General features: G+C 36.2%; 1 protein-coding gene across 1 annotated transcript in view; it reads left to right on the top strand.

Annotated features, from left to right (window-relative positions):
• The first annotated feature begins 9,026 nt into the window (after positions 1–9,026).
• The window catches only part of Ubc6 (ubiquitin conjugating enzyme 6), a 48,527-nt gene continuing 35,307 nt past the window's right edge, over positions 9,027–22,246 (top strand). The window contains exon 1 of the mRNA XM_068374237.1: positions 9,027–9,208. Within this exon, the coding sequence (XP_068230338.1) occupies positions 9,165–9,208 (44 nt within the window). The 5' untranslated portion in view covers positions 9,027–9,164. The remainder of the gene's footprint in view (positions 9,209–22,246) is intronic.

The raw sequence follows: 22,246 nt of genomic DNA, 5'->3' as shown, positions 1-22,246 counted from the left end.
ATATATATATATATGTACATATATATAGTACATAGTATATAAATATATATTAATAAACCAAATCTCTGACCTAGTTTATGCATTCATTCTCACTATATTCTTCAGAGTGATGTGAAAATTTTCATAAAGTTATTATATATATTTTACTGTAATTTATATAAACCAACTCATTTAATGATGCTATTTAAGAAATGTACATGGATTTTGTGGAAAAAAAAAGTCCAGTATAATATGAACATATAATTATTAATTAGTCCTGACAAGAACAAACTATTCAGAGTTTGATACGAAATAAAATATAGATATGATTGAAAATTATGTTGATAGAATCATTTGAAAAATTTATCATATAAGATAGAGAAATGAATAAATTGATACTATTATAAAAAATAGAATAATCATGGCATTATATATAATTATGATATTTTTTACACAGAATCTATAATATGTTTGACATCATATTTCAGTTTTCTGTTATAACATTAAATAAGTGTTCTGTATGAGAAATCGTTCCAATAAAATATACAAAAATGCAATTCAAATATAGGAATTGAAAAAAAAAATCTGGAAAAATAAGTTAACAATTTACAGTACAAGATTTAGATAACAAAAAAAAATATCTTGTTAGAAAAGTCAAGAATTGAAAATTTTTTATTTGGAATGCTTTTTTTCTGAAAAAAATCTAATATTTAACTTTATAATCAACTTTTGTGTGATATAACATAAAACAATTTTTTGGATGCAACGCTGGGTTACCAGGACAAGTAAGACAGCAATACGCAGCTTTTTTACGTCCACCGGGCCCGTAACGATCGCTGCAAACAGCACAATCTCTTAGAAGATTATCTGGTATACAGTTTATTATATGGCATTTATCATTCCTTAGTCTTTCTGGTACTTCATGTCCGTTGACAAGAGATCTTTTTCCTCCCAATCTTACTCGGAAATCACCAATAAGTTGTTCACATAGCTCTTTTCTATAATTACGATGGTTTAGTTTTTTCTTCATTATATTCTTCCCATTCATTTTCTTCATCGTCACTGTCACTAACTTCTTCATCGTTCACTTCTAGCAATTCTCGTGGAGGGTCGTAGAGCCTCTCGTCAAAGTCACTACCATCGTGCTCAGAATCGGAATCGGATGAAGCATTATTTTCCATGTCCATGAAAACCCCGTTATAACTAACATCACAATTTTCCTCTTTGTCGTCGATGCCTACAAAATCATCTTCTGAAGAACACATATCAAGACATTCTAAAATTTCCGACGTAGTTCGCAAAAACTTTTTCGATGAAGCCATGATATAGGATGAGTGTTTGAGAAGCGATGACCTCCGAAATTAGCTGGTGAAACAGGAGTCGATCACAATCGGTACTTGCTGATGAACGAGGCCAAACGCACTGAGAAATGGATATCGTGAGTGTCTGCCTTTATTTATTAATTCTAACTCGTCTTAGGGGAAAAGGGGGGAGAGGATTAACTAAGAAAACAAGGAATATTAATCATAAAGAACCACAGAAAACGAAGCAACGATTAAAACAGCGAATAACTTTAATTAATAGAAACAGTTTATGAATAAATAAGATCTTTTCGGTGGGGACGACGTATTTTGCTTGGGAAAGGGTTAAGTGAGACCAACGCGTAAGCTTTGGTACACCTTAACCCATACACTACTGCTCCCTTATTGTCTTCGCTTTTAACTTGTTCAGCACTCTCAGTTTGGGTGCACCATCCCGTGCTAGGTGTAGTACCTGAACACTGAGGTGATATTGGTAATGACAAATCCGATATTGAGCAACCTCGGAATTTTATCGTTTGATGGTTGATAAACTGTAGGCTATCGCTGCAGTTTTCCGATATGTTGGCATGAGAGTGTTGTGTTGCTCCAACCTCCCTGTTTAAGATCTGGATATCAGTTACAGGGAGGTCTTCTCTGAATTACTTCACACACACACACACACACACACACACACACACACACACACACACACACACACTACATCTTTCATGATTTGCAAATGTTTTCATATCGATGTTTTGAATGTGCAGTATATATATATATATATATATATATATATATATATATATATATATATATATATATATATGTGTGTGTGTGTGTGTGTGTGTGTGTGTGTGTGTGTGTATCGTCCGTCGTAATTAGTCCACTGCAGGTCAAAGGTCTCAGACATGTCTTTCCACTAACGTCTGTTTATGGTCTTTCTATGCCATTTTATACTCGGAAATTTTCTTAGTTCGTCAATCCATCGTCTTCTTTTCCTTCTCTTGCTTCTTTTCTAGTCTCTATGAACTCATTTTGTTATTCTTAATGTCCAGTTAATATTTGCCATCCTTATTATATATCCTGCCCATGTCAATCTCTTTTTCTTACATGTAAGAATACCCTCGACTTTAGTTTGTTCTCGGATCAATGTTGCTCTTTTTCTGTCTGTTATTTCCATAATTATTCTTTCCATAGTTCTTTGAATTGTAACTAGCTTATGTTCTAAGGCTTTAGTAAGGCTCCAAGTTTCTTTGATGCATATGTTAATACTGAGAGGACCATCTGATTAAATACTTTTCTTTTTAGAGAAAGTGGCATTTTATATTTCATAACCTCACTTTGTTTACCAAAAGCTCTCAGTTCCATGCTTATTATTCTTTTAATTTTGGTCTCATGTCCTGGGAAAACAATGAATGTCTGTCATACGCATGTATATTCATCAACAATTTCTATAGGTTTGTTAATAAGCCTTATTTGTTGTCTTTGCCTTTTCATTGAACATTATCTTAGTTTTACTCATATTCATTTTCAGCTCTACATTTTGGCTTTCTCTCTTCAAATATTTCATTATTTTATGCAACTCCTCCCATGATTAACTAAACAAATTATGTCATCTGCAAATCTTCAGTTGTTAAGATATTCCCCATTAATATTAATTCTATATTTTTTCCCATTTAAATTTCTAAAAACTTCTAGGCATGCTGTGAATAACTTACAAGAGATGGGGTCTCCCTGTCTAACTCCTTTCTCAATCATAATTTTCTCACTATCTTTATGTAGTTTTTGGATTTCTGTACTTCCCTTATAGATATCTTTAAGTGTCTTAACACAAGATTCAATTATCCCTTGTCTTTGAAGGGCTTTCATTGCCGCTGAAGTTTTAGCAGAATCAAAAACTTTCTCATAGTTTAGAAAAACCACCCATGGTCGTTTGATACTCTTGATTTTTCCATTATCTGATTAATTACATGGATATGGTCAGTTGTTGAATGCCCACTTTTAAAGTCAACCTGCTCTCTTGGTTGATTGAAGTCTAGCCTAGCTCTCTTTCCATCTGAGCTAATATGATATTTGTAAATATCTTATATATTACAGAGAGTAAACTTATTGGGTGGTAATTTTTCAGGGCTTTTGTGTCTACCTTTTTGTGAATTAGTATAATGATTTTTTTTTTCCAAACTGTAGGTATAGAGCATTCTTGCAGACATTTTGTGTAACGTTCAGTGAGTTTTACTGCTAAGAAATCTCCTGCATCTATCATTAAATCAATTTTTAGGCCATCTCTTGCTGTTTTGCCTCTTTTCATGCCTTTTAAGTTTTTCTTTACCTCTCACACCGTTACTTTTGGTACCGGCTCAGATGTCTCATTATTTCTTATGGCAAAGTTACCTCTTAAATCACCATTGTATAGAAATTCTCTGCAATTTCTATTCCTAATTTCTATCACTCTATGTCTTTTGTTGATAATATTTCCATGTTCATCCTTTTAAGCAAACGTCTGTTGGGCCTGGTTCCAAGTCTTTTTTCAACAATTTGATGCTTCTTCCTTTCTTTAGTGTTTCCTCAATTTTAGTGTGATTGTGATTACGAATGTCTTGGGTTTTTAGTCTATTTGCTGTTTTTGGAGAGTTCTGCTAATTTGTTTTCATCTCTCTTGGGTTTTTGTCTCATTTTCCTTCTTTTCTTCATTAAGGTTTTTGGTCTTTTTTGATACTGTTCCTTGATCTTGTTCAGGAACTTTTCCACCGATCTCTTGTGGTGATTCAAACACAAGTTTTGTTAAATTACTGTTTATTTCTTCTTTACTTGTTTACATTTCAGCACGTAGCTTCGGAGTACCCATTTTTTATTGTTAAACTAAACTCACCAGATATTTCTCTTATTACAGGAGTGTTTATTTTCTTTCTTACAATTAATGTTTTTCTTTCTTTTCTTATATATTTACACATATAATATATATATATATATATATATATATATATATATATATATATATATATATATATATATATGTATATATGTATGTATGTGTGTGTGTATGTATGGGGATATGAATATTTATGTATATAAAAGTAAAGAAAGAGAAAAACTTATGTGAAGATATATATATATATATATATATATATATATATATATATATATATATATATATGTATGTATATATATATATACATACATATATATGTATATATATTATATACATGCATATATATATATATATATATATATAGCCTATATATATATATATACATGAATAACAAAATAACATATATTTCTCTTTAGGAAAATGCAGTTCATACTGAACATACAAAACATCGATATGAAAACATTTCCAAATCAAGAAAGATGTAGCCTATAAAGATTATTTTGAGATTTGGGATTATTAATATAATAGCTGCATCATTTCGCTGTTCATTGTGTATTCCTTTTATCATTCATTTCATCCTCCAGTTTACCCAACCCTTAGTTAAAACCATTTATTTCTTAACATTGTAGGCCTAATCAGTTTCTAGATTAGAGGAAGGTAGTGATTTATCACAAGGAGGTAACTTTTAATTCTTTTACGGCGTAAGCACAAGTAGATTGAAAATGCCTTCTCTTTTGACCTCCTTGTTTCACCTTATATTGTAATATGTAATAATGTGAAGAACAAAAGGGAGACTTTGCGCCTTCTTACATATTATTGCCAAGCATAACTTTAGTATAGTACTCTACACACAAGGAGATACAATGATACAACCCACTCTACCCACTATTTGCGCTAAGTTCCGCTTCTACCCCTAAACCCCACAATGCATGAGGCATGTTTCTCTACCCCCGGAACCTACCCACATGTGTTTGCAACTAAACTAAAGTGACGCACATCACTGCGCCCTTGATAATAATCGACAATTCTTGGTGCCGATCTGCTTCACCTTAACCGCTTAGAACAAACAGCTAGAGTTATGAATCATGCGACAACCCTTTTGTTTTGATTAGAGAAATCGTAGTAACGCTTTATTTCGCGTGCGGATCGATTGACTCTGAACACGCTATATAGCCTATCACTATTGTTCGCAATAGATTGCTGTTTGTTTATGCGAACACAAAGTCTCAGAATGCTTAACAAACTTACGAATGAACCGTGCAAGGAAATTTAAGGAATTATAACAGACATCGTGTAAAGCTTCCGGAAATAAAGTTTAAAAGGAATACTAAGTCTAATTTTTAAGACACTTCGTGGCGCAGTTGGCATACAACAAACTTCTATTTTATACAATAAGCCGTGTTCCTCGCAGGGAATTCTGTCTTTATTGCTTACGTCGTAAGAAGATTTGCGATGCAATTCTGACTTTAAAGTTATCCTTTATCACTTAATGTTCTCGAGCTCTGGCAACTTAAGTCAGTGTAGGTTCAAAACAGGAAGTAGAGGGCTATAATTTTGAAGGCTAGATCAAGTCGTCTGGCTGATGCAATTTGTCAGCGTGCATACTGTACCAGTTGGGTAGTCCGAGGAGGGAGCGGGAGGTTTAAAAGGCCTCTCTCTCTCTCTCTCTCTCTCTCTCTCTCTCTCTCTCTCTCTCTCTCTCTCTCTCTCTCTCTCTCTCTCTCTCTCTCTCTCTCTCTCTATATATATATATATATATATATATATATATAGAGCCTGTTTTGTAGGCCTATGTGTATGTGTGCGTGTAGATATCGCGAAATATGACATGTGATGAGTAGTCTATTTCATATGTCTGTATAACCAAAATCTACAATAAATGAAATAGTTTGAATTCCGTAATTTTCTTCATGTGGAGCTCTTTGGTCATCAAAAGGCAGAAGAAGGTCCTTTAGAATCTGCACATCTGTGAGATAGACAAACTTCAAAAGTTAGAATATAGTTATTCCCGATAGAAAGCGAAGACTAATTCCTGGTTTATTTCTAAAATGATAATTTGACATGTATGAGGCAAAATTAAAAAATTTTGATAATTACCAAATTAACAAAAGCGAAGTAAAATGTCCCCGTCACTCAATTGTTTTCTCGGCGAGCTCTTTCTAACACTTGACATTTTTCATTCTTTTACAGTACATTTTAATGTATATAAAGAAGAAATTAAAAAAAATTACCAAATGTATGGATTAGAGATTTTTTCATAATACTACAGTAAATCCTGTATCTATTTCTTTTAAATAAATAAAGAATAATCTATGTGAAGGTGACCATCCTTTTCCACAAGTAGGCTATTCCGAAGGTAAGTAATCCTCGAATGATGTCAATCCGGCCACTAACAAGCTTTGGAAATCTGTTTTAGTTTTCGTGTTCCCTGACTTTAGTTGTTAGTTTCCTTTTAAGGTTAAGCCTCTCTATTTTCTTGATTCTGATGAATCTAGAATATTTAAGGGCGGTACGTTCTCCATCTCATTTTCCTATGCAGAATAACGACTTACTTTGCTGCTTGTAAACCTGCAATCAATATTTCTCCCTCGTTGCATTATTATTATTATTATTATTATTATTATTATTATTATTATTATTATTATTATTATTATTATATAAAATGGCCACGCATGTAACTGGAATACACGCAAAAGCAATTCACTTGCTATTCAGCTCCCAAACGATATTAAGCTCATTAAAAACAGAATAATAAACAGAAGAATCTTAACCCACTATATTCCAAGCAGATTCTAAAGCTTTGTAATAAAATCAATTAAAGATTTGATAAGACTATCTTTATTTTATCAAGGACGTGTTTAGAAGGCATTTGTAAATAATCGATCTTAACCACTAGTTGTAGGCCTATGTCTGATGAATGGATCCCGATTAGATAAAACGAGTTATGAATTCTGCTTGGAATTTTCAGATCACAGACTCTTAATAGTATAACAGTAGGTTTACAACGGCAGCTCAGCTAACATAAGTACTGCTTATCTTGTCCAATTAGTTATCTAAACTTGTGGGGAAGTCAAATGACTTAAACTGGCAGAGTGATATGTTAAAGAATCTGAAGATTTGTGGTCTCGTCAGTGGGAGAAGCTAACGTTCTACTAAGATAAGTGAGGATCATAGCTATAGTAGGAAATTTGATTTGACAGTTGGTTAAAAGATCTAACTTCTCTTTTTGATATTAAACTCTTGAACCATTGTTTCCCTCATGATGTGTTCATGAGATTAATTACATTTTCAGATGCAGGGGTAGAGACATCTGGTGAGAGTATTTGCGTGTCTTACATGACTGCTTCTTTGACTAAACCAACTGCCCATCAATCATCAATTCAGACTCCTACTCAAGTAATTTGAAAATGAACTAAGAGAGAATTGTGTCTCATTGCTGAACAAAACATCCAAATGCCATACACTTATAAGCCACAAAAAAAAAAGAAAAAAAAATGAAAACTGGCATTGAAGGGCATATCACCCCAAATTATTAATTACGGTAAGTTAGACGAACTAAAAAAAAGAATAAAATCCTTGAGACGAAATAAGTTTGAATTTAAAACCTATTATACATTTTAACAAATAAAGATGGATCTATTTGAACAGTGTCAGCTAGTAGAAGGAACCTTTCAGATCAAACTTGGAAGACGATGAAATTGCTCTGAATCGAAGGAATTAATAAGGAAAAATCAGGAGTAAAGTTAATTACGTTAATGGGATTACATAAAAGGCGATAAGGTATTTTATGGATTCAAAATCGACAACAGAACACCAACAATCATGATCATGTAATTTGTTCTGAGAATCTGTTCAATTAACAGAAAATGCTTAAAACTAAAACTTCTCGGACAGATTTAAAATTGTAATGTGGAAATATACTCTTTATGTGGCTGAAAATATAGCTGAGTCTACATGAAATGAGATATTAAACTCTAGAGGTAGGTAACAAACACGTCACCGACAGTGGGATTTCATGTGGTTGGAAAAATATTTCCTCTGATTTTTGTAGACATTTTATTTAAAAAACTAAAGGAAAATAAAAGGTACTATCATAAAAGGATAAGTTTTACGACCAATTCTTTATTTCCTGTTCATATTATCTGAAAATCTTAACAATTTTAGGGTTTTTATTCAGTTATATATTCTTTAATACCTTGTTTTTCTGTTTTCTTTTGTTTTCTTGTCATTCATATTTATTTATTAGCCATGAATATTACGTGCGTACTTACGTACTACAGCTGGTAATTAAACAAGATTATATTTTTATTGCTGGTTTTGATTATTACGTTAATCTTTTCACAAAAGTAGTCTTGCTAAAAATCATATCACGTATTATTATTATTATTATTACTATCCAAGCTACAACCCTAGTTGGAAAAGCAAGATGCTATAAGCCCAGGGGCTCCAACAGGGAAAAATAGCAACGAAGTATTTTTCCTTTTACAATCGTACATAAACAAATATCAGCACCTATCTAAAAATCACTGCCGATTCAAGTATATTTAATGTCAAGTAAAAGCAACAAAATGTAAAGGTTATTCCGATAATGTTTCGGATTTTAAACTTTAGTCTGCTTATCGACTTACTAATAGGCCTAATCATTCTCGTTACAACAACATATGTTTTGGATAGATTGTAAGCTAGCTTACAAAATAGAAGTCTTATTATCAAATGTCATTATAACAGACACAAATATCCCTCAAAACACGCCAACAGAAAGGAAACAGGAAAGACAACTTAGGATACTTAAAGATTTTTGAAAGCTTGGCGGGTAGAGAGAGCTGACATTCATTTGTTCTTCTTGGTGGATGATGGTCATGATGTCATCAATCCACATATGACGTCATCTGAACCCTTTGGTAGATCAGCAGTGTGTATCAGTATCGTCCAGTTTTACATAGCAATTGCTTGGTGTTAACCTGTGCGTAACTTGAAAATAGTAGTGAATATATCAAATATACGTTAGGAAGATGTCTACGCCCGCGAGGAGACGACTTATGAGGGATTTTAAGAGGTGAGAAACTCGGAAAATGGTTCGGGTTTTAATACATCAGCTGACGACGACGACCTTCGTCGTTTCTGCTTCTTCCTTTTAAGATGGTGTGGGATTTATTATGGCCGCCCGTTAATATTCTTACACACATTACTGATATAGATGGTTGCTATTATTTTGTACAAAATGTTAATTTGTATGGTGATTTTAATTAAGCTTTTGGGAGACTAGCAATTGAGGTATTTGCCTAATGGAATGGTGACTAGACTATTGGTTTGTCGCCTATTTTTTTTTTTGTATTCATTTCCGCATTTGCTTGATTGCAAGGTACACCACTCGAAGCAAGAGATTTTTATTTTATGATAAAGCAATTTTCTGTAATAATTACGCTGCCATTAAGTCGACAAGTTTAATAGTTTTGCCAATGAAGTACACAGCGAGGGTTCTTTGTTTTTGCTTCTAAAAATACAGACATGACGTCGCTGAGAACATTTGATTATGAATTTGGGGGTCCAATGCCCGTAGTGGGGTTTTCCCCGCAGTCACTGGTGGAAGCACCTAGAAAGAATTAGAAGGTTTTATCAAAGGCATTTCTCCATATTTGATAAAGATAGCGAAAGGCTCCCGTAATTATCGAAGGTCGGGAGGGCCCCCCAACTAAGGTAGTGGTTTACTCAACGTATTTTCTGTGTTGCAATATATGTCGTAATGCTATGCCATTACAGAGAAAACACGACAATAATGGATGCTTGTAACCTTCTGTGTGGTGTGTAGTCTGCCTTTTTGTGAAGGATAGGCTTTTTATATATATATATATATTGGGGGATAGGCTAATCCTAGGCTAGAATCTGTAGGCTGTTACAATTGTCAGTTGGCCTCTGAAAATGCATTTTTTGAGAATTTCGGGCCGTCAAAGTAAATATAACCTTGTTAGGTTATTATTGAAGTAAAATAACTATGGTTAGTTTTCTGAAATTCCTCTTGGTATCATACCATATGGTTATTAGTATTTTTTTAAGGAAAAGCTAAATTCGTTGAAATTTTGGCAAAAATACAATGTGGCACCATAACCCTAATGGAGAAAATAAGTAGTTTTCCTGGTGTAGTTAAATGTGCTTTGAACTGTCCTGATTTGAATAATTGTGGGAAATCCATATCTTTCAAATGGAAGTGTTAAAATTCCAAGTTATGACATAATCCACATATTAAAAGGCAAACTAGCACAAGAGAAAAACCTAACTTAAGGTTCCCTACTTAACCCTTTTACCCCCAAAGGACGTACTGGTACGTTTCACAAAACTCATCCCTTTACCCCCATGGACGTACCGGTACGTTCTTGCAAAAAAATGCTGTAAACATTTATTTTTTCATATTTTTGATAATTTTTTGGAGAAAATTCAGGCATTTTCCAAGGGAATGAGAGCAACCTGACCTCTCTATGACAAAAATTAAGGCTTTTAAAGCAATTTAAAAAAATAAAATATACTGCAAAATGTCCTGGGGAAAAATAACCCATTGGGGGTTAAGGGTTGGAAATTTCCAAAGAGCCTGGGGGTAAAAGGGTTAACATAATGTACGTGCTGTATCCTTACCTACTGAGGTGGGGATGTCCCCCTTTGTAACAGCCATATCCATGGCTTGCAATAAGAAAGTCTTAACACTTTGTTTGTTTCTCAACCAGTTTCACTTCTGAAATTGGGTTTTCAGGTGTATTTCCTAGTTTAATCCGTCCATAGGACTTGAAAGATACTTATTTTCTTGTTACTTTCATGAAAATAGCAAAGTATCTTTAAACATTACTGTAACACTTTATATCTTCTAAAAGGCAAATGGCTACTTGTTTTGGATACCGTTAATATAAACCTCTTTTCAATAAAATTATAGAATGGTACGATAAATGGTTTACAGAAAATAAGATTTGTGTGCGGTATTTTATGATGTTATGAAAATTTTTTATTATGAATCCTGGCAGAAATCCAAATTTGTATAATTATGGTGGGTCAACTAGTAGACGATTACCATAACTGAAAAGCTGTTTTTTTACGTTAGGTATCATCATCAAGTACGTTTGAAACACCTTCAAATATTGTGTACTTGTCCTATTGTGTTTATTTAAATTAACTTTTTTAAACTTTGTTGCCTTTTTTGCCTTATTTTTTGTTTGGGTTCCCCCAGGTCCCTCAGTGTGAGGCACCTCGTCATAATCATAAAGTCATTGCAATAATGTTACCTTAATCAAACACATAACAGTAATGAAAAAGTCAAAACACTGGAGCTTTAGTTTCCATGGCTTCTGGAGGCATAGAAAACGGGTTTTTTTCTATCCCATTTCCTGTGGCGTTTTTTGTAGTTCTGTTCTTCATAGTACAAATACTTAAGCCAATGATTTATTGGATTTTCCCCTGCTGTATGCCTGCTTTGCTCGCTATTAAACATTATATCACTGCTCCTATGTTCTGGCAAGCAGCCTATGTTTTGCTAATCGCGTTAGTCCCGTTACCTATCAGTTATACAAACTTAAGGGGTGAATACACACTTATAGAGGTGCGAGTTGCGTAGCATCGTGCACCAGCATCTGTTCGAACGTGGACTTGGCTTCCATTTCCAATGATCGAACTAGATATATCAAACACACGTTTCTATCCTAACCTCTTGTTAACATTGTCAATAAGAGCTATGATTGTGTTGCATATTCCAACATTGAAGGTTAATAATAAAGAGTTTTAAAATATTAAATGTTGAGCCCCATATCTTTTAGAACAAGTAACATATGGCAGAAGCACTTCCTATCAGTGTTTTTCTGAACTACCGGCTGAAAGTAGGCTCCTATGATATGTGCTGTGACGATGCAAGGAGCAATATGGGTATTGTTTTTTTTATTATAACTTCAATAATAGAGGTTTCCACCAGTAGTTTATGGTACAGTATTCAAATTTGTGTATTTACCTAGATCTATTCAATTATGCAAGTTTCAATGTCCTAACTATTGTTACACCATTCTGTAATTGAACCCTTCTTTCTTGAATATGTTCCAAAGAATTACTATATGTAATGTGCGACATAGCTTGGTCGTGGTGGAGCTTGTATAGAGACTAGAGATAGGAGATTGGCCAAGAGAAAGTCTTGGCAGTATAAAAGTTTTGATTGGAGGTTAAAAAGGGTTACCAGATCTGATAACACAGTGAATGGGAAATCAAAGTTTGGGTGGGAGAACAGAACCACCTTTCCTGAATTTAATGATCTTCTCAAGGTCTTCTTGAGTAATGGCGACTAAAACAAGTGGATTTTAATGAAAGTAGGTATCTAAGGTTATCTTTAACTATCGAGTATAGGTTGAGTTCAAATTACTTTATAGTATTAGAGGGGCTATTTTAAATTGTGTTAGTGAATTCCAGTTTACGAATATTATGGCACACTTTGAGTAAAATCAGTAGATCCATGTCCCACTCCCCCCATACTTCCCTTACTCACAAAAGTAGTAAGGTGCCAGATAGTTGGGACAAATATTGAGCTGTGAAAAGGTCTTCAACTTGGTCGTTGTTTATGTTAACCCTTTTACCCCCAAAGGACGTACTGGTACGTTTCACAAAACCAATCCCTCTACCACCATGGACGTACCGGTACGTCCTTGCAAAAAAATGCTATAAAATTTTTTTTTTCATATTTTTGATATTTCTTTTTAAAAAATTCAGGCATTTTCCAAGAGAATGAGACCAACCTGACCTCTCTATGACAAAAATTAAGGCTGTTAGAGCAATTAAAAAAAAATGTACTGCAAAATCTGCTGGGAAAAAAAATAACCCCTTGGGGGTTAAGGTTTGGAAATTTCCTAAGAGCCTGGGGGTAAAAGGGTTAAAAAATGCTTTACTTTATCTCTCTTTTATTTGCATAATTCATTGTTTAGTATATCTTGAAAACTTTCTTGTACTTAGTATGTGATTTACCTTTGATTCTTGCCCACACTATACAGAAAGGTAGAAATTAATAATAGTGATTGAATACTGTACAGTATGTTGTTTTGCAGAGATAATGTTATTTATGCAGTTCGTGTGCTATAAAATAATAGTAATACATCTAGAAAAACAAACAAAACCAGTACTTGAAAAATAACTGTAAAGGAATGCTAATCAATCTTGTGATGTCATAGCCTGACCCCCTAACCTCTTGTGGTAGGTACCGGTTGCTGAAATTTAACATGATAATTATAATGTAGAAATCTCTTTGGGGTTACGGGTTGGTCTTTTGCTGGAATTCAAGTCCGTTAAATCCATGGATTGTCATTCAAGCACAATTCTGTTTAACCCTTTTACCCCCAAAGGACGTACTGGTACATTTCACAAAACCCATCCCTTTACCCCCGTGGATGTACCAGTACTTCCTCGCAAAAAAATGCTATAAATTTTTTTTTTTTTTATATACTTTTGATAATTTTTTGAGAAAATTCAGGCATTTCCCAAGAGAATGAGACCAACATGACCTCTCTATGACAAAAATTAAAGCTGTTAGAGCAATTTAAATAAAATATACAGTACTACAAAATGTGCTGGGAAAAAAATAACCCCCTGGGGGTTAAGGGTTGGAAATTTCCAAAGAGCCTGGGGGTAAAAGGGTTAACAGGTCCCATGTAAAACATTTTTGGTTAACATATTTTTACACAGTTACTAATGTAGTTTATTAAGATGTAATGAGCTTGCAATGTATATCCAGTATTTCACCTCCAGTGCATTTAAATATATAGCTTGGGTTTGGTCACTTTCCCAAACAATCTAGGGAAGTGCCAAGTAATCATAAGAATTGCGAGTTACTGATATAGAAAATAATACATCTATAAATAATCCTTAGCAGGTTCTGTATCACAGTAAAATTGATAAATTCTACTGAAAAGTCAGATTGCTTGAAAGTACTGTTTATTTTTTTTTTACACTTGTTATAGTTTTTATTTAGGTAAATGGTTAGTAACCTATATTTTTTTACTCTTAAGTGTTTTGGGCAATTGTAGACAGATATGTCCTAATGAGAGAGTAGGCCATGGCTAACAGGCTGAATCTTGCATTTCCTATTTAGTCTTGCATGTACCAAGAGTATGAATTCCTAGTTGTGGCATTTTCTTGGTGAGTGGTCTACCTTGGAACACCTTAAGGAAAAAAGGTAGTCTGACTAGTCATGAAGAGCCTGAGGCTGCATCAATCATCTTTTTTATAATTTTTGCATTTACTCTGTGTTGTATTGATAAATATGTAATGCACCATGTTAGTAAGAAATACTCTTACAATGGCCATTTTTATTGAGAATCATACTGTAGTGTAATGTACTTTTAATTTGTATTATTTTTACATGATAATGAGCAAATAAGTTTTAATTTTCCAAATTGTTTTTAGATTTTAACTCTCCAAATCATTTATACAAGTTGAAGTAATGTAGATTTCTGCATATGACTACCCTTAAATCCTAAAAGTTTCCTGTAAATTGGAAATAGTCTTATTCAACTGAGCTGAAAATAACACCTTGAATTCATAGTGATGTTAATTGGTAAGCTAGCCTAGGCCTTGGTACAATACAGTAAATGATAATAAAGGTAACCAAACCATATTCAACTTGTATGTCATTGACATGTGTTCATGACAAATAGCCTATTTTAGGAAAAATTCTGTATCAACAAGGAAATCAACTCTATGCATGTTCATCTGAGAAAATGTAAACGATGAGTTATAGTTGCATTTTCAGAAACCTTTATGTACCTCGAACCTTTCAATCATTTTTCATGATGGCAGTAACAACATTTAGGTTAGCATAGCCTAATGTTCAACGGACGTAGAATTGAGATTAGGGTGAATTTGTTGGAAATGTAATGTAGTTATAATTTGTAACATTTAGAACAATCATACGACTGTAAAGTTATTGTAACTTATCATACTCTCATTTGCATTGCTTTACAGTACAGTAGTTTGTTATTGTTGACTAAGCGCAAACTAAATGGTTTTCCTGTTATGCGACGGGTGTAGAAATTCTAAGGGTACAGTAAGCAAAATATTTGTAATAACATCACCTTTACGAAAAGCTATTACGGTACTGTCATTAGCTGTTGGTTGGATGTGTAAATGTGTTCGTTTGTTCATTATGATTAATGATGAAATATAAATGAAACAATGACTTCAGTTTTAGTCAACGTGTTTAGCGAAAATGATATAAAATCACCTTTATTTAATATATTTCAAATTTCCAAGGATGCGGTATAAGTAATTTATGAGTAATAACATTGTCATTACATACCAATTGTTTGGCAAGATATTGTCTTGCAAAAGGTAGCCTATACACAGATGGTTTTATAATTTAGCAGTCTTCTTGTACAACAGATATGACATACTGTAAATTTATTAAAATTTGCCCCATTTTTCAACCTCGCCTTATCTAAAGGTTGTCTTATATGTGGAAATATACAGTGTTTGTTTCCTAAACATTTAGGTTGAATATACTTGGAAATGAGAAAATCTGGTCTTGGAGAATTTATGCTGCCTAGGTACTACCGTATCCTGTTTATAAATACTTTGTCTGCATTCTCGCACATTAAAATTGAATGAAAGGGCAAAATGCACATACAGAAGATCCTCACCTGACAAACATTCGGAGATGCTAACACAAATCCAACTTGAATCATAAATCTCCGATTGTATAAAAACTTTTGTACGCTATACTGTAATAAGATAAAAGAAACTATAACTACTGTATATTATATCATTTAATACAATAAGAAAAATGACATTTGCAATAATGTGACATTGATTTCATATGAAACAGGACTTTTTGAATATTAAACTTAGCCGGTGAATATATAATACAGTAGCTGACGTCTCCGACGGCTCGACAGATTCCAAAAACTCGCGAGCGATCGCCGTGAAGGTTGAGGGTGTGACCACCAGCGCCGACTATCGGCCAGATACCGCATATACTTGTAAACATCTCCAGTTCTTCTCTGTCGGTCTTGTCGACAAGTTGGTTCCACTCGCTTTATGACCTCGAGTTTTCTACCGAATTGGTGAAGTACTTGGTTTTGGTTTTATTGCTTTCGCCGTGTTGGATTATTCAATACTGTCTTCAAAAGAAATGCTTTTGAAAGGAGAGGAAAAGTGCTTTGCCCTTGCCTTTTTTTCTATCTCTGGTTTTTCCATAGAGTAAAGATGGCCGACCCTTCCCTCAGTGTACGGAAGTGTGTTTAAGGCTTTTAGTAATTATTTTATCACGTTATAAATTATTGTTGATATTTATAGATTTTCCTCTATATATTTTATATCTCACCCGCCTTTATTAGGCCTCTTCGATTAGCTTTCCATTTATACTAAACATCAAGATAAATTTTGTTTTGTTTATATGCGGCCTTTACCTATTCTTTGTAGGCGGTCCTAACTTGGAAAACGAAGTTAAACAACGTTGAGCCCATTCAGCTTTTATTTTTGTTAAGTTTAAATCAATTGCTCTGTAAGAGTTATGAAATGAATATTTTTTAGAAAATATTTTAAGAAATATATTCTTTGAATAGTCTTCGTGCTGTTTTTTTCAAAGATGAACTAACGTTTGGTTTATTTATGCTACGCAGTTTGCGCTCTATCGTTACGATAGAGAAAGAGAGAATCACGGTTTCACTTTGCAGAAAGAGTAAATCGATTTTGACGTTTTGTTCATTCTTCTTTCAAACTGAAGTGTTTTAGATACTAATTTAAAGGAACTTGTTAATTTTCAATTTCTTAGTCCTTTCAGTTTTTTCCTTTGGTCAAATAACCTGTTTATTGACAAAGGGTGAGTGGGCAATTCTCTTGTGTGTGACAAGAGAGAGAGAGAGAGAGAGAGAGAGAGAGAGAGAGAGAGAGAGAGAGAGAGAGAGAGAGAGAGAGAGAGAACGATCCGATCTTTACTCTCGTCCCAAGTCTCTGTACAAGGAGTTTGGGAGCGAGTAACGTTGTTCTCGATTCAGTTTTTTTTACTCTCGTCCCAAGTCTCTGTACGGGGAGAGAGGATAAAACGTTTTTAGTTTTTATTCTCGTCCCAAGGCACTGTACGGTGGGAGATTGAAAACGTAGTCTTTAGTGAACTAGTGTTTAGTCTCCTCCCCAGTCACTGATCCTTTTTAACTTTATATATATCAGTTTTATTCGATATATATGTATATGTTTATTGATTTTTGCATGTGTTTCATTTTGTACTAATGTGCTTACATTATACGACTCATTTTGCAATTATAACCTTTTGATGTAAGGGAGAATTGCGTGCTTCAGGTAGAAATCAGTTTTATTCATGCCTAATGTGAAATTATTGAAAAATACGATATCAGTGAAGTAAGTGCAAAAAACATGTTCTGTGTTGCGGAGGGTTCGTTTGTTCGTGCTTGTCGCTCCCCTAGTCCGAGACCTCTTTCAGGCTCCCCTGCACCAGGGAGAAGTAATGTCGTAGGACTTAAGGGGACGAGAGGCTTTAACCAACGTACAGACGTTCCCTCTTTGGTATCGGATGTTTCTCGTCAAGATCGCCCTTACCATAAGACGGGTGAGACAATGTTCTCCTCGTCATCCGAAGACTTTTCGCAAAAGAAACCTTGGCGCAAGGTTTCTAGACCCTTGAAGCGAAAGTCAGTCCCTTCAGGACAGGTCCAGCGTCCTGGCTGTAGCCATTGGGACAGCTCTGACCCTTTGCAGTCGTCGGAAGACTGTTCGCCTATTAAACGCAAGCGTAACACGGGGTCCGAGGGTCGCGGTAAAGGCAATGTTTTGCCAACACAGACGTTACCGTCGTCTCGTCCCGTTCCGACTCCCGTTGATCCTAAATGGGTTGTCCTGCAGGACATGCAGACTAAGCTTGCCTCCCTTATGGAGAAGTATGACGTTGAGCAGGTTCACGGTGAACCTTCGCTGTCGAGTCGCCGTTACACTAAACGAGACTCTGGCCGTCAGCCGCCCAAACGAGCATTTACTCGTCCGTTTGACGTTAGTGCTGACGTTTCTTGTACTTTGAAACGTGATGTCAGTAGTTTTTCACGTCAGTCACGTGACATAGATCCTCCCTCGCTGCAGTCTCGTGTTGACTTTCAGCCGCTGCCGCAGTCTCGTGTTGACGTTCAGCCGCTGCCGCAGTCTCGTGTTGACGTTCAGCCGCTGCCGCCGCAGCCCCGACCTGACGTTCGCCGACTGGCTCAGTTGCCTCGACTTGACGTTGAGCGTCAATCACCGCAGTCGAAGGTTGTTTTGCCTGCTCAGTCTATGCAGTCAAGGCAGTTCCGACGTGACGTCGAGCGTCAATCAACTTCAGTTGTTGTTGTTGGTCAGTCACAAGGATTTCAGTCCTTTCAGCAGCGGCGTGACGTCGCTTCCTCTACTGCTACTGCTGCTCCTTTGCTTGTTGACATTGCCTGTCAAGCATTGCCGCCGCGGCAGGTCTCTCCTTTTCATGAGACTCGGCAATTGTCGGACGAGGTTCCTTCAGATGAGGAAGTTGCTGATCCTCCTCCTACTGATATTCCTTTGGGGACTTTGTCAGACGGAGAGGAGCCTAAAGCTGCTCAGCCCTCTATGGACTTTAAAAAAATCATGCTGATTTTTAAGGATCTTTTTCCGGACCATTTTGTAATTGCTGCTCCTCGTTCGCCTTCGTCAGAGTTTACGCTAGGCCTAGCTACTTCGAAGCCGACGTTTTCTAAGCTAGTGCTCTCTCGCTCTTCTAAGAGAGCTTTACGTTTGCTAGGCGACTGGTTGATCACCAGGAGGAGTTTGGGGGAGACAGCCTTTGCTTTCCCTCCTTTTAAACTGGCTTCTAGAGCGAGCGTCTGGTATGACACGGGAGAAGTTCTCGGCTTAGGAGTTCCTGCCTCTGCCCAGGGAGACTTCTCAAGCCTCATAGACTCTCCCCGTCGCCTGGCCATGAGACGCTCCAAGTTTTTATGGTCGGCTTCAGAGCTAGACCATCTCCTGTTTGGAGTTTTTCGAGCGTTTGAAGTTTTTATTTGTTGGATTGGTCCCTGGGAGCCTTAAGTAAGAAGGTCTCTCCAGCTGTCAATGTATTGCTGTACAATTATGTCATGCATGAACAAGGCTATCAGGGATGGCTCCAATGATCTGACAGCCACGTTCACTGCAGGAACAAGGCTATCAGGGATGGCTCCAATGATCTGGCAGCCACGTTCACTGCAGGAGTAATTAAGATGTAAGTGCGCTCAATGTGTTCATTGTCAAGACAAACTTCACGATGAAGACTACCAAATCTGTCTTGGCAGCAGTAAGGGAAGGCGACTGGATGGTCTCTCTCGACCTTCAGGATGCATACTTCCACATTCCGATTCATCCAAACTTTCAACAACATCTGAGGTTTGTGGACCGGAAAGTAATGTACCAATGTCGAGCACTGTACTTCGGCCTCATTCCTGCTCCTCTTGTTTTTACAAGGCCCTTGCAAAATGTAGCAAGCTTTCTACATTTTTTGAGGATTCAGAGCCTCCCTTTATTTTGACGACTGGCTAATCAGGGCGTCGTCATTATATCACTGTCTGGAGAGCCTCTAATGGACATTAAACCTAACCAAGGAGCTAGGTCTCATAGTGAACGTAGAGAAGTCGTAACTTACAGTACCCCATCCCAGACTATTCTTTATTTGGGAATGGAGATACAGTGTCTGATTTTTCGGGCCTTTTCGTCTCCCACAAGAATGGAACAAGCTCTGTTAAAAGTCCTTCACTTGCAAGAGAAAAACAGTTGCTCTGTAAGAGTTTGAACTAGCCTCGTGGGAACTCTTTCATCGCTGGAGTAGTTTATCTCTCTGGGGAGACTCAACCTATGCCCTCTCCAATTTCACCTAAACCATTGGAACAAGGAGAAGGGCTTAGAGAGTACAGTGAACCCTCGTTTATCGCGGTAGATAGGTTCCAGTCGCGGCCGCGATAGGTGAAAATCCGCGAAGTAGTGACACCATATTTACCTATTTATTCAACATGTATATTCAGACTTTTAACACCTTCCCTTGTACGTAGTACTGTTAACAAACTACCCTTTAATGTACAGAACACTTAATGCATGTACTACAGTACCCTAAACTAAAACAGGCACAAATATTAAAGGTGATTTTATATCATGCATTTCCTAAACATGCTAAAAAGCACGATAAAAAATGGCAACCAATGTTTTGTTTACATTTATCTCTGATCATAATGTAGAAACAAACTGGAGGTAGAGCTTTGCTTATTACCCAGACATATTTCCCATACTTTTCCCTTAGAACTACATAACATCTTCCTACTTTAGATATATAGATATATATATATATATATATATATATATATATATATATATATATATATATATATATATATATATATATATATATATATATATATATGTGTGTGTGTGTGTGTGTGTATATATATATATATATATTTATATGTATACACATATACATACCTACATATATACATAAATACATGCATACATATATATATATATATATATATATATATATATATATATATATATTACTGTATATATATGGGTTATGGAAAAAATCCGCGAAGTGGTGAATCCGCGATGGTCGAACCGCGAAGTAGCGAGGGTTCACTGTATCTCTTTCCCAATCTCCAACTCAGTTTAGACATGTCTGACTTGGTGGGACAGCAACATCAGACTTCGAGAAGGTCTTTCTCTTGCGATCAAGAACCTAAACCATGTGTTGTTTCAGATGCATCGGATTTGGGTTAGGGAGCTCCACTGGACAGTCTGGAATGCTCGGGTCTTTGATCCACGGATCAGAAGGAACTCCATTTAAGGCAAGTAACATCTCTCCTTTGGCGAGATTTGTGCAAGGAAAAATGAATGTCTTGGCGGACTGCCTCAGCAGAAGAGGACAAGTCATCTCCATGGAGTGGACGTTGCATAAGACTGTGTGCGAGAAGCTATGGATGACATGGGGTCAACTCACCATAGATCTTTTTGCGACTTCTCTGACAAAGAGGCTCTCGACTTACTGCTTTCCAGTTCCAGATCCAGAGGCAGCCCACATAGACGCTTTCCTGCTGGACTGGTCTCACCTGGACGTTTATGCCTTTCCACCTTTCAAGATCCTAAACAAGGTGCTGCAGAAGTTCACCTTTCACGAAGGGACCAGGTTGACATTGGTTGCTCCACTCTGGCCCGCGAGAGAGTGGTTCACAGAGGTACTTCTATGGCTGGTAGACGTTCCAAGAAGTCTGCCGTTACGGATGGATCTCTTGCGACAGCCTCACGTAAAGAGAGTTTATCAAAGCCTCCCCACGCTTCGTCTAACTGCCTTCAGACTATCGAAAGACTCTCTTGAGCTCGAGGGTTTTCGAAGGAGGCAGCTAGAGCGATCGCGAGGGCTAGAAGATCCTCTACCATCAGGATCTATCAGTCGAAATGGGAGGTATTTAGAGACTGGTGCAAGTCCTCCTCTATTTCCTCTTCCAAGTGCCTCTGTAGCGCAGATTGTGAATTTTCTGCCTTATCTGAGAAACGGTCGCTCCCTCTCTGCATCCACCATTAAAGGCTACAGAAGCATGTTAGCTTCTGTTTTCAGGCATAAGGGTTTGGATCTTTCTAATAACAAAGATCTCCAAGACCTGCTTAAGTCTTTCGAGACTTCCAAGGAGCGTCATATTTCGACTCCTGCTTGGAACTTGGACGTGGTCCTACAGTTCCTTATGTCAGACAGGTTTGAACCATTAAATTCAGCCTCCCTGAAGGATCTTACCCTCAAGACACTTTTTTTTGGTGAGCTTGGCTTCGGCTAAAAGGGTTAGTGAGATACATGCTTTTAGCAAGAACATCGGTTTCTCCGCTAATAAAGCAGTATGCGCTCTTCAACTTGGTTTTTATTGGCCAAGAATGAACTTCCGTCTCGTCCTTGGCCTAAATCATTTGAAATCCCCAGTCTTTCTGAGATTGTGGGGAATGAAGTTGAAAGAGTGCTGGGCCCTGTTAGAGCTCTTAATTTTTGTTTATCCAGAACTAAACCGCGACGAGGTTGTTCAGAGGCTTTATGGTGCTCCGTTAAAAAGCCCTCTTTGCCTATGTC

This window comes from Palaemon carinicauda, chromosome 5, assembly GCF_036898095.1.
Source record: "Palaemon carinicauda isolate YSFRI2023 chromosome 5, ASM3689809v2, whole genome shotgun sequence".
Taxonomy (NCBI): Eukaryota; Metazoa; Arthropoda; class Malacostraca; order Decapoda; family Palaemonidae; genus Palaemon; species Palaemon carinicauda.
This window is presented reverse-complemented; position numbering and strand designations above follow the sequence as displayed.